We start from the raw sequence: 14,537 nt of genomic DNA, 5'->3' as shown, positions 1-14,537 counted from the left end.
GGACCTTCTATTTAAGTATATGTTAATGGATTATGTAACAATTTCCATAAAAGGAGGGGACTGTATAGTCATGTAACCCTGAACCTGAACAACCTTGTATAGCTATGGCTTTTCACAACAGTGTAGAAAACTTCTGTTTTAGAAAATTTACTAAAGAAGTTATGCTTAGTAAAGATGATTTTCAAGAAGGGAGAAGTTTATATCTGTGCCACTATTTTTTTTTTTTAATTAAAATTTTTTTTTGCTTTTTTCTCCTTTGTGCAAGGTTGTCACGTTCTGCTTTAATAACAATAATCATACTACATATTAGTGTTGTCTTTTACCAATTCCTTTTACATATATTTTATAAACTTTGGATTTTAAGGTGTTGCTTCATGAAGATACATTTTTTTTCTTTTTTGGATGTCACGTTTATCCTTACATTTTAAAAATGTAAATAACTTACTGTAGCTCAGCCTTTCTGTAATTGATTTTTAAATCACAATTTATTTAGGCATAACTGATTTATAGAGAGCAGTAAACTTTACTCGTCTGTTTTTTAAGACCACGTAAGAACCCTTGAAGGCAGTGTCAAATAATTTACTGTTTTCTTTTCAGGTTATAGTTATGAGCGCCACTCTAGATGCAGGAAAATTCCAGATTTACTTTGATAACTGTCCTCTTTTAACTATTCCTGGGCGTACCCATCCTGTTGAGATCTTTTATACTCCCGAACCAGAGAGAGATTATCTTGAAGCAGCAATTCGAACAGTGATCCAAATTCATATGTGTGAGGAGGAGGAGGGAGATCTTCTACTTTTCTTAACTGGTCAAGAGGTATTGTCATTATTTGCTTCATTATTTATATTATTTCTGTTAGGAAACAATTTTATACTTAAGAACTGGGTGTATATTAACCATGTATGTCTTATCCCAGTGTTTATAAAGTTTTTCTTCAAACTGTACTTACATATGAAATACATAATTCCTTTTACCTATGTATTCTAGGAATACCTTCTTATACCATTAGTCTTTGTGTTCTAGTTAATTAAGAATGTTAAATGCTTTTAGAATTTCAAGACTTAGTAATTGTCTTAACTTTGGAGAGACCTAGGTGGTAAGTGGTGTGTGTTAATTTGCAGTTTTGCTGAAGCACGAATTTGAATCACAGATGCTATGAATCGGATTATAGTCTTTAATTCAGTTCGTAAGTGAACTCAGGTAACTGGGGTGCCCATCCACCATCAAAACAATGTGTGTTTTGTTTTTGTCTTCTTCCACGTGTTCACTGAGGATTGGAAGGAATCACTGAAATTCCTTAGAATTTACCTCATTTTTAAGATTAGAATTTTATTCTCAGGTGCAGCATTTTCTAAACTCATTTCCAGCAGGATGTTTACAGGTGTGCTGTGAAATTCTTGAATGCTAAAGAAAATAAGCTCAAGAAAAGCTATATGAATAAAATAGTTTTAGAAAGCCTCTTTTGTAGAGGTTTTCTTAAAGTTTGTCATTTGCTCTAATAGGCTTTGTGAATTTTATAGAATGTGCTTCTCAAACTAATGTTTATAGAATTTTATAGAATGTGCTTCTCAAACACATGCTGATTACTTAGGAAACTTGCAGATTCTGATTCAGTAGGTCAGGTAGGGTTTGAGATTCTATTCCTAGCAAGGTTCTAGAGCAGAGCTGTTCCATTAGAACTTTCTTCGAAGCTAGGAATAACGTGTAACTGTGATGTTCAGTATAGTAGCCACAGCAACATATGGGCTTTTGAATATTTGAAATGTGGCTAGTGCGAGGATGTTTTAAATTTCAATTTTACAGAATTTCAATAAATTCAAATAGCTACATGTGCTCCACTCTCTTCCTGTTTTAGTTTTTGTGAGGTTTACTAGTTAAGAATTGTTTTTACATTTTAAAAGGGTTTGTATGTGAAAAAAAGAACATGCGACAGAGGTGGTACATAGATCACAGCCAAAAAGTTTGGACTCTTTGATCCCTGCTCTAGAACATTTTTTTTCTCAGGTGTGATCAGGGGATTGCCTGTGTATGGTAGGGGAATTTGTTAAAGCAAGGTCTTGGCCATGTTCCAGACTTGATGAAACAGGTGAAATTTGAGGACAAATTATAGGAATCTGCATCTTCAACAAGCTCTTCAGGCCATTTTTATGTTGCCTTAGGTTAAAGGTCACTGTTCCAGGTGAGTGTTGTAGCCAGTATAATACCTGCGGCACCTTAATGACACCACCTAAACAGTATTGTGGGAAATTGCCCAAGTTCTCTCATATATCAAAATCAGGTCTGCTTTGTGACTGCCTACCTCCAGTAGAATGTGAACTATTTTATTTGTATTTAGTTTCTACAGAGATAACTTGATACATGTTTGAGTTCCTGCACCACTTCTGTTTTGTCCATATGATTTTTGATTTGTGTCCCATTGTCCATAGTTTCTTTTCTGTAGAGCAGGGTTTTTCAGTCATAGCACTATTTATGTTGTAGGCTGAGTAATTCTTTGATATGGGTACCGAGTGCATTGTAGGATATTTTTTAGTGTCTCTAGCCTTTACTCATTAGATGCAGTTACACTCCCCCAGTTGCGACAACCTAAAATGTCTGCAGACATTGCTAAATGTCCCCTGGTGGTGCAGAATCGTTTGCAATAGAGAATCATACTTGTTCTTTTGGGAAATAAGGTGTGTTGCAAATTCAGTTTTACAGATAAACCTCTGTTGGTATTAGTCTTCCTTTGTGTGCATTTTGAATGGGAGAATTTTTATATATTTTATAAGTAAGAGTATCAAATGCTTTTTGATAGCATATACACAGTGTTTATCCTGTAATGCATATCGGGGCTGTTAAGGTAGTCATTTTGTTCTTTTGTGTCTGCTCTCTGTAGTTTCTCACTTCCTCCAAAGTGCATAGTGTTTTTTGTTTTTTTAAACAGCTATTCAAAATAGTCATTATGTTCAGATGACCACATTATAATCCCATCTGACATATCTGATGGCCTTACGGTGAGGACCTGAAATACTTCTCTATGAGTTAACTTCCTGTAGTTGATATTTTGGCAACTATCCCAAAGCTGGGGAAAGGAAGGGAATAAGCACCGTGGTTTTCGAATGTGAACTAGGTTTACATACGTCCTGTTACATTTTAAAGTTTCCTTTAGAAGACCAGCTTAAGAAATTTGAAGACCTTTGGGGAGAAGGTAGCAAAGTGCCTAATGTTAGGGGAGGGTATGGCTCAGTGGTACAGCACATGCTTAGCATGCATAAGGTTCAATCTCCAGTACTTCCATTTTAAAAAAAAAAGAGAAAGGAGAAAAGTGCCTAAGGTATTTTGTTTCATTGATTATGTTGCGTAAAGCTGTTAAAGATATGTAAAGTATTACTATTCCTCAGGTCTGTGAACCTGTTTTTTTTTTTTTGTTTTTTGTTTTTTTTACTTGGTCAGTTAAATTATAGATTCTGGGAATTCAATACTTCTGTCTTAATAAATTTGAATAGCATCCATAAAATTAAGTTATCTCATGAAATTTTAAAATGTTTAAGACCATATTACCATTTTGACCACTTAGACAATAGTGCTTCTTATAGTCCCCTGAGTTAATTTGGGAGGAGACCAGTTTTAAGTTGGTGAAAGGTTGGAAAAGATTTGAATTCTAGAATGTTTTATAATTTTTTTTATTAATCCATAAAATCTGGATCTATGAATAAATATAAATGTTACCCAGTAAAACTTTTTGGAGGAGGTAACCTACTGAATTAGATAAGAATGATTGTAATTGAAATATCAATTGTTTGTAAGTAGATACTTGAAGATGTTGACATTCTTTTATCTTTAATTTTGCTAGGCAAAATGCTTTTTTCTATGTGCAGGAGTCTAGATTTTAAATTAGTAGGGTCCAAATTAATTTACCAACATACATTGATACTTTTGCAGCTGAATGTCTTTCCACAATTGAGAGATTCCTAAACTTTTTTCTCAGTTCTCAGTTCATGACTAAGGAGAAGTTACATTGTGCTAATGAATGTCAGTGAGCTTTGTGATCTTTCGAACTGACAGTGTTGACTTTCTGGAAATTTGGTTAAATTTAGGGAAAATTTCGTTGCAGAGTTTAAAAACAGAATTTAGAACCTTGTTTATGTAAAAACGTAAGTGGTGTGGGACTTTTTCCCCTCCCTCTTTTAGAGCTGTCTTTATATCCCATGCAGTAGCAATTTTGCTTGAGCTCTATCCATGCTTAGCAGATTGGATAGTTTATAGTTACAAGTAAAGTTGGTATTATCTTGTTAAAATTCTGGAGTTTGCAAGTGCTTGATTTGGGGCACTTAATTTTGTAATACATTATCTGGGGTTTGGTGACTTCTGACCATTTACTTTCCAGTCAGATATATCATTGAATTAACAAAATTGAAAATCTTCTGAATATTGGCATCAATTTTCCTGTAGTTTTTTTAAAGTGTAAAAGAAATCTAGCTTTCGATTTATATTGTTTTTTTTTTTTTAATTTGGAAGAGATCTAATTTGTATTTGTATACCAGCAGGGGGCATTCTAATCTAGACACAGCATTTGAAAGTTTTTTTTTTCTAAAAATATTTGTTTTCATTTGTTATATTTTATCTTTCAATGAATAGCAAACTTCATTTGTTGGAAACATTAGATCTCAAAAGAAACTATTACATCGAATCCTTAATAGTAATTTTCTGTGTCACAATTTCCACTTAATCTATTATTGAAGAAAACTGGTGTGTTTGAAATAGATGAAAAAAAATTTTTTTTTGTTTTTAAGTATCCAGAATCTTTATATTCTTTTAACATGGAAACAGAGTTGCACTTTGGTTAAAAATCATTTTAGAGAAAATTATTCTAGTTTCATATAATAAATTTACCTGATAAATTTTTAAAAAAAATTACTCTGTCTTTTGAATAAAAGATAATTTGTTGATAAAAGTAACTTCTGATTGAATCATTCTTTGGACAAACTGCCAAATAATTTAATTGAGTTTAACTGAATTAAAGCTTCTGAGAAATTTAAAATATTGCTTCCTTCCTGTTTTTAAGTCCCCTTGCCATCCCCTAGAGCTTCCACCTGTCTCTGTCTCTCACACTCTCTTAATACTCATTTTGTATCCTCTCCTTAAACCTAGATTTGAATGCAGATGCATTGGTTTTCTGTAGTAGGGAAATTTTTGAAGAGGCTCTAAGATATTTGGGTTAACCTAGTTCTTAAATATCTATGTTGATGCTGTAGAGGTGTATGTTCTCATTAGGCACAATGAAGCAAATCTTCCATATAATTGCATTAGTGATACGTGACATTAAAACCTAATTGGCTTATTTAAAATATCTAGCACATCAATTTCTTTTAGATTGTGAAAATTGAAAAGGTTATGAGTGCAGTTAAATATTCCTGGGTGAGAAATTTCAATTTTAATACAATTTGTTGAGAATTAATTAGGACGTCCGACTCTTAAGAAAAAGGATGTGGAATGCCAATAAGGCGATTACGTTTTTGACTACAGAAATCAAAGTTTCTTAGATTATTTTGAAAATTCCAATGAAAATTTGCTAGATTAATTTTGATTACTAAAATGAAAATAAGCTACTAGTAGTAGGATTATGATAAATACTTAAAATGTTTTAGTGTCTATTCGTTTTGTTTTCAGACTCAAACTTTTATTTTGTAGGAAATTGATGAAGCCTGTAAGAGGATAAAACGTGAGGTTGATGATTTGGGCCCTGAAGTTGGTGACATTAAAATCATTCCATTGTACTCTACACTTCCACCTCAGCAGCAGCAACGCATTTTTGAGCCTCCACCTCCAAAAAAACAGAACGGAGCAATTGGAAGAAAGGTAGCATTGAAATGTCTATAAACATTGTATTAATACTGAAGATTTGTCTGTGAGATACCAAACTATATTGAATTATAAAGGGTTATGGGTGGTTGTGATCTGAATTGTATGTACAGAGTTAATCTGTATTTCCAAAGTAAATAGAAAGAAATATATTTGGATAGAGTTTTGCATATCTTTTGACCTTAGAGTCAAGAGTAAGAGCAGGTACTGATTCCCTCCCCTCAAGGAAGTTCCCCTTAACAAATGGAAGGTTGGTTAGGGTGAGGAAATGGCCAGATGTCTTTCTTCCTATTAAATCACTTGGCAATCACTTTTTCTTCAGTGCCTTGTCTTCTGCCTAGAATTTTTGTCTAGACCTAAACAAATGTTAAGTCTGTAGGTATGAAATGTTGGATGTACAGATCCCAAGTGACAGCAGCGTGGCTTTCTTGAGGGCAAGAACTTTGGATCTTTTTGGTGTGGATATCTGCCTGGCACAGGAAGGGAGCAAGGATATTCCAGCCTCGTTTCTGGGAGCTTTGGTGAGGAGGTAGAAAGGAGATCTGAGTTCTAGTTTGATACATGCAGCTGTGCTTTTATTTTTTAAGAGATGGGGATTCTGATAGATTCTTTGAAAATAAGATCGCATTGTTTGAAAAGGTTTGACAACCACTAGAGAAGTAGAGTCACCTTGGTTTCTAAAAAGCCCAGCCATTTATTATGTTATATAATAGCTGCATATGAATTTTGGTAAGATTCTTAACCTCTGATTTTAAAGGTTTCATATTTTTAAAGTGGTTATAATTACCTTCACCAGCTTGGGAGGTGATTGTCAAGGATTAATCTTGATGTGTACAGGGTACCAGCATACCGAACAAACTAGACCCTCATGATAGCTGCTATACATTTCTTGAGTTTAATCATGTAGGGAAAAAAGTCTTAAGAAATATAATTTACTTGTCAGTCAAGTTTTGAATTTATTGCTTATTTCTGTATTCAAGGCCTAACAGATTTACAACTTATACTGCTGTATTTTTTTATCTTTTTGCTAATATTTTTGATGATGATTGGAAAATTCTGAATTACAAAGATACTTAAACGTATCATGGCTGATTATCTCTTTACATGGCTGTGTAAAAGTTAAATGAACCAAATACATTTTTCAAATTGAAAGAACTTATTGAAAGAACTTACTGAAAAGATATGCAGCATCTGCCTGGTGGAATATAAATTAATAGGAGACTGATAGGGAAAAAAATCAGATTTTGAGTTTTTCATAAATCAGCAGGAGTAGTAGATACTACTTTTTAAAAGTACTCTGATCATAGCTTCAATATGTTGAACTTGGCAATTATTATTGTCATAGCGCTATCTCTAGAACATGTTAAAATATTTTTTGTTACTTTATGTGCACTCAGCTTTGGGGGAAACTTGAAGTTTTAAGTGACGACTTTGCTAGGATATTGGAAATTTAGGTTCATCTTGGTGCCGATCCAGTATGTGGTACATTTTGTAGAATCTACAAATTAAGCCCATGGAATAGAATTAGTTTGTTTTTATAAACTATTGCTTTTCATGTTCTTGTAAATCCTAAGGATATTGAGGAGAATTTTCTTTCTGAGAAGAGTGCTTCAGCAGTGGGATGTGTGTGTGTGATGTTGAGGGAATCTATTGGAGTTCTTTCAGCTAAAGCTGTAAGATCTCTTGCTGGGAAATCATGTCATCTCCTGGCATGAGTCAGCTTCGTCTTGGAGGTTGAGAAGAGCGCTGTCATAGCCTCCCTGGATGATCCCGGGGGAGGGAGGACTTCCTTGGCAATTGGTGCATCGTTCTTTATGAGGAAAGACATGTTGAAGCCCAGCATGTTTAAGGGAAAGTGAATATATAGCCTTTGTGTAGAAGGTTAGTTTATAGATTCACTCATCCAGTGGTGTATTTTGAAGCTGGACAGGGAAGGTAGTGCCAGCTGAAAACCTGAGATTGCTGAAACGCACTCTGGCTAAGCACTGACTGCAGGCGAGATGAGCAGGGCCTTGGAAGTCCAGTTAGAGCAGAAGAAAAATTGGGGATGTGAGGAATGCAGAAGGGTAAAAATTTAGATGCCCAGAGGTTATATAAGGGAATGTGGGTGGGTACTAGAACAGGAAGAACTGGTATTCAATTGCTATTTCCCTATTCTTTTTTAAAATGCTAAAACTTTGATACATCCTGTTTATGTTATAAAATAAACAACTAGAGGCTAAGGCTTGATTCTTCTGTCATGAATTCATTAATTAAACATTTCTGTGCCAGTTACTAGAATGAGACTTCATTCAAAAGTATTGTCACTGATTGATATTCACAGTTAATTTAAAATTACATAGGAACATTTAGAGATTTACTGTCTGCTTCCAATTATGTAAAACAAAATACAATTTGATTCTTGTTTTTGTTAAATTACTTTGTTCTAATATAGGGATAATAGCTAGCATAGACTAGAATGTAATAAGGATTAAAAGGTTTGGAACAAAGAGTAATACTCTTTTTAAAATTTCACCAAAATAAATTGTAATTTTGAATTACTTTATATTTGGGCACCTTTTGTAAGATAGTACCTTATTATCTTACTCCTCATTGTATTTATGCAAAATAGAGTTCATAATATGATTGTAGTAAAACTGAAAAAACAGCCTTTTAGAATTAAAGTTTTTAAATGTAGGCTGTATTAAAGGTAAACTTATATGGGCGTTGAGGACTTAACTAGCATTCCTTTTACAAATAATTACTAAGTTCTTTTTATGTGGTCTTCTAACAGCACTGATGGTAAACTTTTAAGTTTTTAATGATCAGGAGAGGTTGGGAATACAATGAATAAATTTATTTGAGGGTGGATACTTGTTTTGATCATGTTTGATATTTATTCAGATATTTGACTTTAAGCTAAAGCTACAGTAGTTTTATACATGCGTTAAAGTTTACTCATCAATAAATCACTTGTATGCATTTTTTTTTACTAAGACTTATAATTGCTGCTTTATAAATTTGGTGTTAAAATCCAGCAACTTCTTATTTTTACTTAGTTTTCATTAATTTTGTCCATACAGATAGCTGTTTTTTCTGTATCTTATCTTAGAGTTTACTAATTAACATGGCTCAGAGCATACATTGCTCAATAAAAAAGAGAAATGGCCCTTGTGGAGATGGTTTCTTAGTTTTAAAGAGAGGCTTAACGATCCACTATCTAAAGATAACTTAGTGTGGTGCTGCTGGGATATTTACAAACAAACAAGCTAATATCCTCACTGAATTGGAGACTCCCACAGAGTTCCCTAGGGACGAAAAATCCAAATTTGTTTAACCTAAATGCATTATTGTGTCCAAATAGAATCCAAGTAGAACTCAAGAACATTGAAATGGAATTATTGAAATAAATCAATGTGGATTCCATTAGAAGGCAGATTATTGAAGGGGAAGAGGGTAAATCTAGATGAGAGTTTATTCTTAACACATTTAAAGTAAAAAAGAATTGATTGTCAAACTTTTTATCATAGGGTTTCTTCTGTATTTGGGATTATTTACCTGAAATAATAACTCAGATTTGAACACTTTTTAAGGCTCTTTGAATACTTCTTGCCAAGTTACAGTCTAGAAAGCTTATAACATATTCCTGTTAGTAATATGTAAGTTCCTTGACAAATTCACGATCACTTTGTGTTGTGACCACTTCCTAATTAGATCCTGTGCCACTTGCACATCTAGAACGTACTTAGGGCTTCCCTCACCCCACCGCTGAGGTTCCAAGGCAGCTAGATAGCTTTTATCATCTCCCTTGCCTGTTCTTTTGTGATGTGTGTGTGTGTGTGTTTTATTGGCCTTAGTGTGATTCCTCCAGCTCTAGTGGTAGAGTCAGTAGGAATACTTCCCTCAAAGCTGTGCTGTTTGTTATGTGAGTTTTTACTTTTTTGTTCCAAAACCTGCCTCTCATGGGGTAGGTAGGTCCTACTAAAATATTTTTTTTTATTACCTTAAAGCTTATTAACTCATTTTTTGGAAAAAGCCTAGAAACCGTATTTCTTTAGGTCTTTTTTTAACACTCATACTTTAGAGCTTTACTTTTGGATGTCAGTACTCTACCATCAGTAACGACATAGGGTTTGCCGAGTTGGTATACTTAACCTGATTCTTCAGTACTTGTGGAATAACATTCACACCTCCATACATGCATTGTATAATTTGTCACACACACGCCCAGAGAAAACACATGTACACCAAGTGAAATTATTTTTTGGACAAAAATTGTTTTTAAATAAACAGTTGATCACATCAGTGCATTTTTTGTTACATTGACTGTATTCTGTTGTAGGAGAAATACTTGTAATTTTTTTAGAAAAAAAAGTATGTTTTAAACATCTATCCAGAACTACAATGATTTTCACCCTAGAATTCCAGAAAACCACAAGACCTCTTTTATAATCACAAACATGTAGTTTGTGATTCTGTATAGTTTATAAGGGCTTTCCACATTCATTATCTAATTTTACTTCTAAAATTCTGTCTCATCTAGACAAATATGCAAGAGATATAAAAGGAAATTGAAGCATGAGGCTGTTAAAACCTCTCCACTCTTAGCTACTCAGGTTCGATTCCTGGCTTTGCCACCTACCCCTAAATTCATTGCTCTTTCCATTGTAACACTGCCTTTCTAGAAGAATATTAAACTCAGGTTTATTTTAAAATCATGTAACATGTCATTCTCAAGCCCCTATCTAATTTCCTAAAACATACTTCAAATATAACAAAACATTCATACAAAAAAACAAGCTACTGTGTCAGTATGTAAATGATTTAAACATTATTCCCTGTCAATAAAACATTCAAATGATTCTTAACAGTTTCTTTGTATTCAGTTATACCTGCTTTGAGATTGTACACTTTCCAAAATATCTATATATTTAAAACATAATGTGACTGGGTAATAATATAAAGATTTTTTGTTGAAAAAGGAAGGTGCTATGATGAGCTAAGTGAAACTGAGTTCTTAAATATTAATTTGTCTTTATATATATAGCTTTGAGCATTAAAGATCAAACCTTATTTCTAGTTTATTTACTGGATTGTAATTGATTGTTTAGTGGAAGCTAATGGCTAATCTTACTATCATTTGCATTGTACTTGACTTGTAGTATAATTTATATACTTTTTATTTAATAGGTAGTTGTGTCAACTAACATTGCAGAGACATCTTTGACAATAGATGGTGTGGTGTTTGTGATTGATCCTGGATTTGCGAAACAAAAGGTACATATTTTAGTACTTTAGTACTTTATAAATTAGTGTTAGCTTTACTGTATTTATTTATTACTCATTTAATGGCTAAAATTTACTTTTTACAATTTTTTCCCAGTTGATTTGTATTTTATGTTAGCCTCTGGTTTAACAAGTGCTGAATACCAAGCACTGTTACCAAATGAAGTGACCACTGAGTAAATAAATAAAACTATGTTTTATTATTTAAAGATCTTTGCATTTGATTGCATTTTGTAGGTATAATTGGGAGAATTTGCTGTACACAGTTTTTATGTTTTTGGTAATAAAACCATCCTTTAAACTGGCAGCATATAACTGACTTCTGTACTAAAGTTCAGAATATTTTTCTTGATGTCTGCACTGAACGTTAGGTATTGAAATTGACAGGTTCTTTTCAGGGAAAGCCTTCAGCACTATCCACTATATAAAAGCAAGGTAAAACTGAACTTATTTTAAATTAGGAGGAGTGAAGATTATGTAAGCCATTTGTTGTTAGATGAGAGACACTTCACGTTAGCTTGAGTCTCTTAGAATGATGGACTCAGAATACCTGAAAGAAAGTTAAGGAGTAAGGATGATGAATTCTGTTTCTGTCCCAGCATGATTTATGGAGGTTTTCAACACTAACTTTGTTTATTTTGGAATTAGCTATGAGCTTTGAATACTTCTTTCACAGTTTTGTGTTTAATTGAAGGAAGAATTATACTTAATGTTATTTCCATTCTAATAGGTGTACAATCCTCGGATAAGAGTTGAGTCCCTTTTAGTGACAGCCATTAGTAAAGCTTCAGCTCAACAAAGGGCTGGTCGAGCTGGACGTACCAGACCTGGGAAATGTTTCAGACTTTATACAGAGAAAGCTTACAAAACAGAAATGCAGGTAAGGAGTTTTACTGTATCCTTTCTGTGTGTTTGGAAGGTTAGGTTGAATTTGTTACCAGAAGAAAATTACTTCGTTTACTATATCTTGCCTTTTGGCACTGTAAGCTCTTTAGTTTTTCCCTGAGATTTATGGTGCAGTCTACCAGTACAGCTCTTTGTTACAGTTCAAAGTCTAGGTGGGCACCAGCAGTAACACTTCAGACTCTATAAAGATTGTTCACAGAAAGTGTCTGATTTCTTCTTAGTCTTTTTAGTTCACAAATATTTTTCTCCTCTCTGATTCAGTGGTTTAGAAGAAATGCTAAAGTAAATAGCTCAGAGGCAGAGAACAGCTATGTTTTCTTCTCTGGAGCAAGAAGTTTACAGAATGTTTAACAGATTAAACATTTTTCTATTTTTCTAGGATAATACCTATCCTGAGATTTTACGTTCTAATTTAGGATCAGTTGTGTTACAATTGAAGAAACTTGGTATTGATGATTTGGTGCATTTCGATTTTATGGATCCACCAGGTATGAATTCTCAAAGCATATTTTATCAAACCTTTTAACCAAAATTGACTCTTTTTCCTGCATCCTATCCAGTATATATATTAAATACATTTTACTTTTTTCTTACAGTGCATCAAGATAAGTTTTGGGTATTAGCATTAAAACTAAAAGTGACAATTAAAAGAAATTTTTTTTCTTCAGAAGAACTAAATTATTCTGGGAGTTACCAACTGGGCATGGGAGTGTGAAAATTTTCATTTTTTTTTTTTAAAGGAAAAATTGTCCATAAACACTTTGTTGAGTTAACAGTTATTTAATGCACTTAGGAAGATGACAGTTTTAACTACCATACAGGAAAGTTTTGCAATTTTATGTGATTCATAGTTTGCTAGATCTCAGTAATTGAATTGATGACGGTTTGAGTTTCAAATTTGGTCCCCTGTAGAATGAAAAATGAGATTGCTTATAATAGTTTGTACTTTGTCACATTTTTCTTATTAAGGCAGCTTGTCTAATAGATTGCGTTTTCCCCCTAGCTCCCGAAACTCTGATGAGAGCCCTAGAACTTTTGAATTATCTGGCTGCTTTAAATGATGATGGAGATCTGACTGAATTGGGATCCATGATGGCTGAGTTTCCTCTAGATCCACAGCTCGCTAAAATGGTTATTGCAAGTTGTGACTACAACTGTTCTAATGAGGTCCTATCTATTACTGCTATGTTGTCAGGTAATAGAGGGAAAGGAACTAAAAAAAGCCCAGCTCTTCAAAGTTTGGGTGGACTTCACTTTCGGTTTTGCTTTTTAATATATAATATGCTAGTGGATTTTATAGATGGTTTTAAGGAATTCCTTTTGTTTCCTAAATATCTTGTAAAATAATTCCATAATGACATAGTATTACAACAACGTAAGTCATTGTGCACAAAATATAGTAAAAACATTGGCTCTCTTGAGTACAAGTAAAATTTTCAATAAGAAAAGAATAAATCTGAAGACAGTTAGAACTGAATTCTTTGGTAGGTCCATCAGTTTTGCAGTTTGTTGCTGAAAGTACAAGAGCTTTGTTCTAGTACCTGGCAATGTAAATGAGCCTGAAGAAAACCAAACATGATTTAAAGAGTGAGCTTTTCCTACATGTATAAATATGTATTCCAGTGGCAAACAAACATGAATTTCAAACTTAGTATCAAATAAATAGAAGTAGTAATGTATAATTTTAGGCTTAAAATCTAATTTGATGCTAATTCTTTTACAGTGGCAGGAAAACACTTGATAAAAGAAATATACCTAACAGACAAAAATTGCTTATTTTGGAAATTGGAACATTATGCTGAGCAAATAGTACTGGTTTCAGTAGCGATAAAACTTAATTCACAAATGAATAGTAACTTGGGACCTAGATTTTCAAAAAAAGAAGTTGTTAACATAAATGTACACTGATTCTTACAGCTAAAACTAGAAGGCAGAGTAAGTTTTTACTATCAAAGTATTCTACAATACTAGTTTCAATACTGGAGAAAACTGACTTCCAGTCATGAGTGGTTTATTAGTCTTATTTATAATTAAATGCCTCAGATAATTCAAAAATTTTACATGGAATTGAAATTTTTTGAATTTCTAAATATAAAAATTTTGGCTTAGTTTAGATCTATTTTAATGGTGTGAATTTTTAATTTAAGAACTAGCTAAAATGTGTTTTTGCAGAGTTATGATTGATCAGACTCAGAGCAGATGGGCAGGGCAGTATTGAATCATTTTAATGAAATTGTAGTTTCTTGCGGAGGTGGTGGTAGGTTGTTGTCTGCCTTTTCTTATATGTTGTTTTTGTTAGATTCTCCCAGTTGTAGTTAACTCAACACTTCAGTTTTTAGAGAAAGTGTGGGACAAGAGTTAACAGATTGTGTATTTGTTATCTACCCAGTGTTTATTTTTCTAGTTTCTCTTACTAGGGTTACTATATAATTACCATTGTTTGGGTTTAGAATACTAGCCCTTTAGAAAATTGGTCATTATGATGCAGTTGAGATCTTCCAACTACATATCTTATTTGCAATAGT

At 33.1% G+C, this 14,537-nt stretch overlaps 1 protein-coding gene across 1 annotated transcript in view; it reads left to right on the top strand.

The window, feature by feature from the left end:
* The window catches only part of DHX15 (DEAH-box helicase 15), a 47,391-nt gene that overhangs the window by 24,708 nt on the left and 8,146 nt on the right, over positions 1 to 14,537 (top strand). Inside the window, exons 5-10 of the mRNA XM_032494972.1 lie at positions 598 to 816; positions 5,671 to 5,838; positions 11,011 to 11,097; positions 11,837 to 11,986; positions 12,392 to 12,500; positions 13,016 to 13,207. Of these exons, the coding sequence (XP_032350863.1) occupies positions 598 to 816; positions 5,671 to 5,838; positions 11,011 to 11,097; positions 11,837 to 11,986; positions 12,392 to 12,500; positions 13,016 to 13,207 (925 nt within the window). The remainder of the gene's footprint in view (positions 1 to 597; positions 817 to 5,670; positions 5,839 to 11,010; positions 11,098 to 11,836; positions 11,987 to 12,391; positions 12,501 to 13,015; positions 13,208 to 14,537) is intronic.

This window comes from Camelus ferus, chromosome 2 (genome assembly GCF_009834535.1).
Source record: "Camelus ferus isolate YT-003-E chromosome 2, BCGSAC_Cfer_1.0, whole genome shotgun sequence".
Classification (NCBI taxonomy): Eukaryota; Metazoa; Chordata; class Mammalia; order Artiodactyla; family Camelidae; genus Camelus; species Camelus ferus.
The sequence above is the reverse complement of the archived record's forward strand: the minus strand, read 5'-3'. Positions and strand labels throughout refer to the sequence as shown.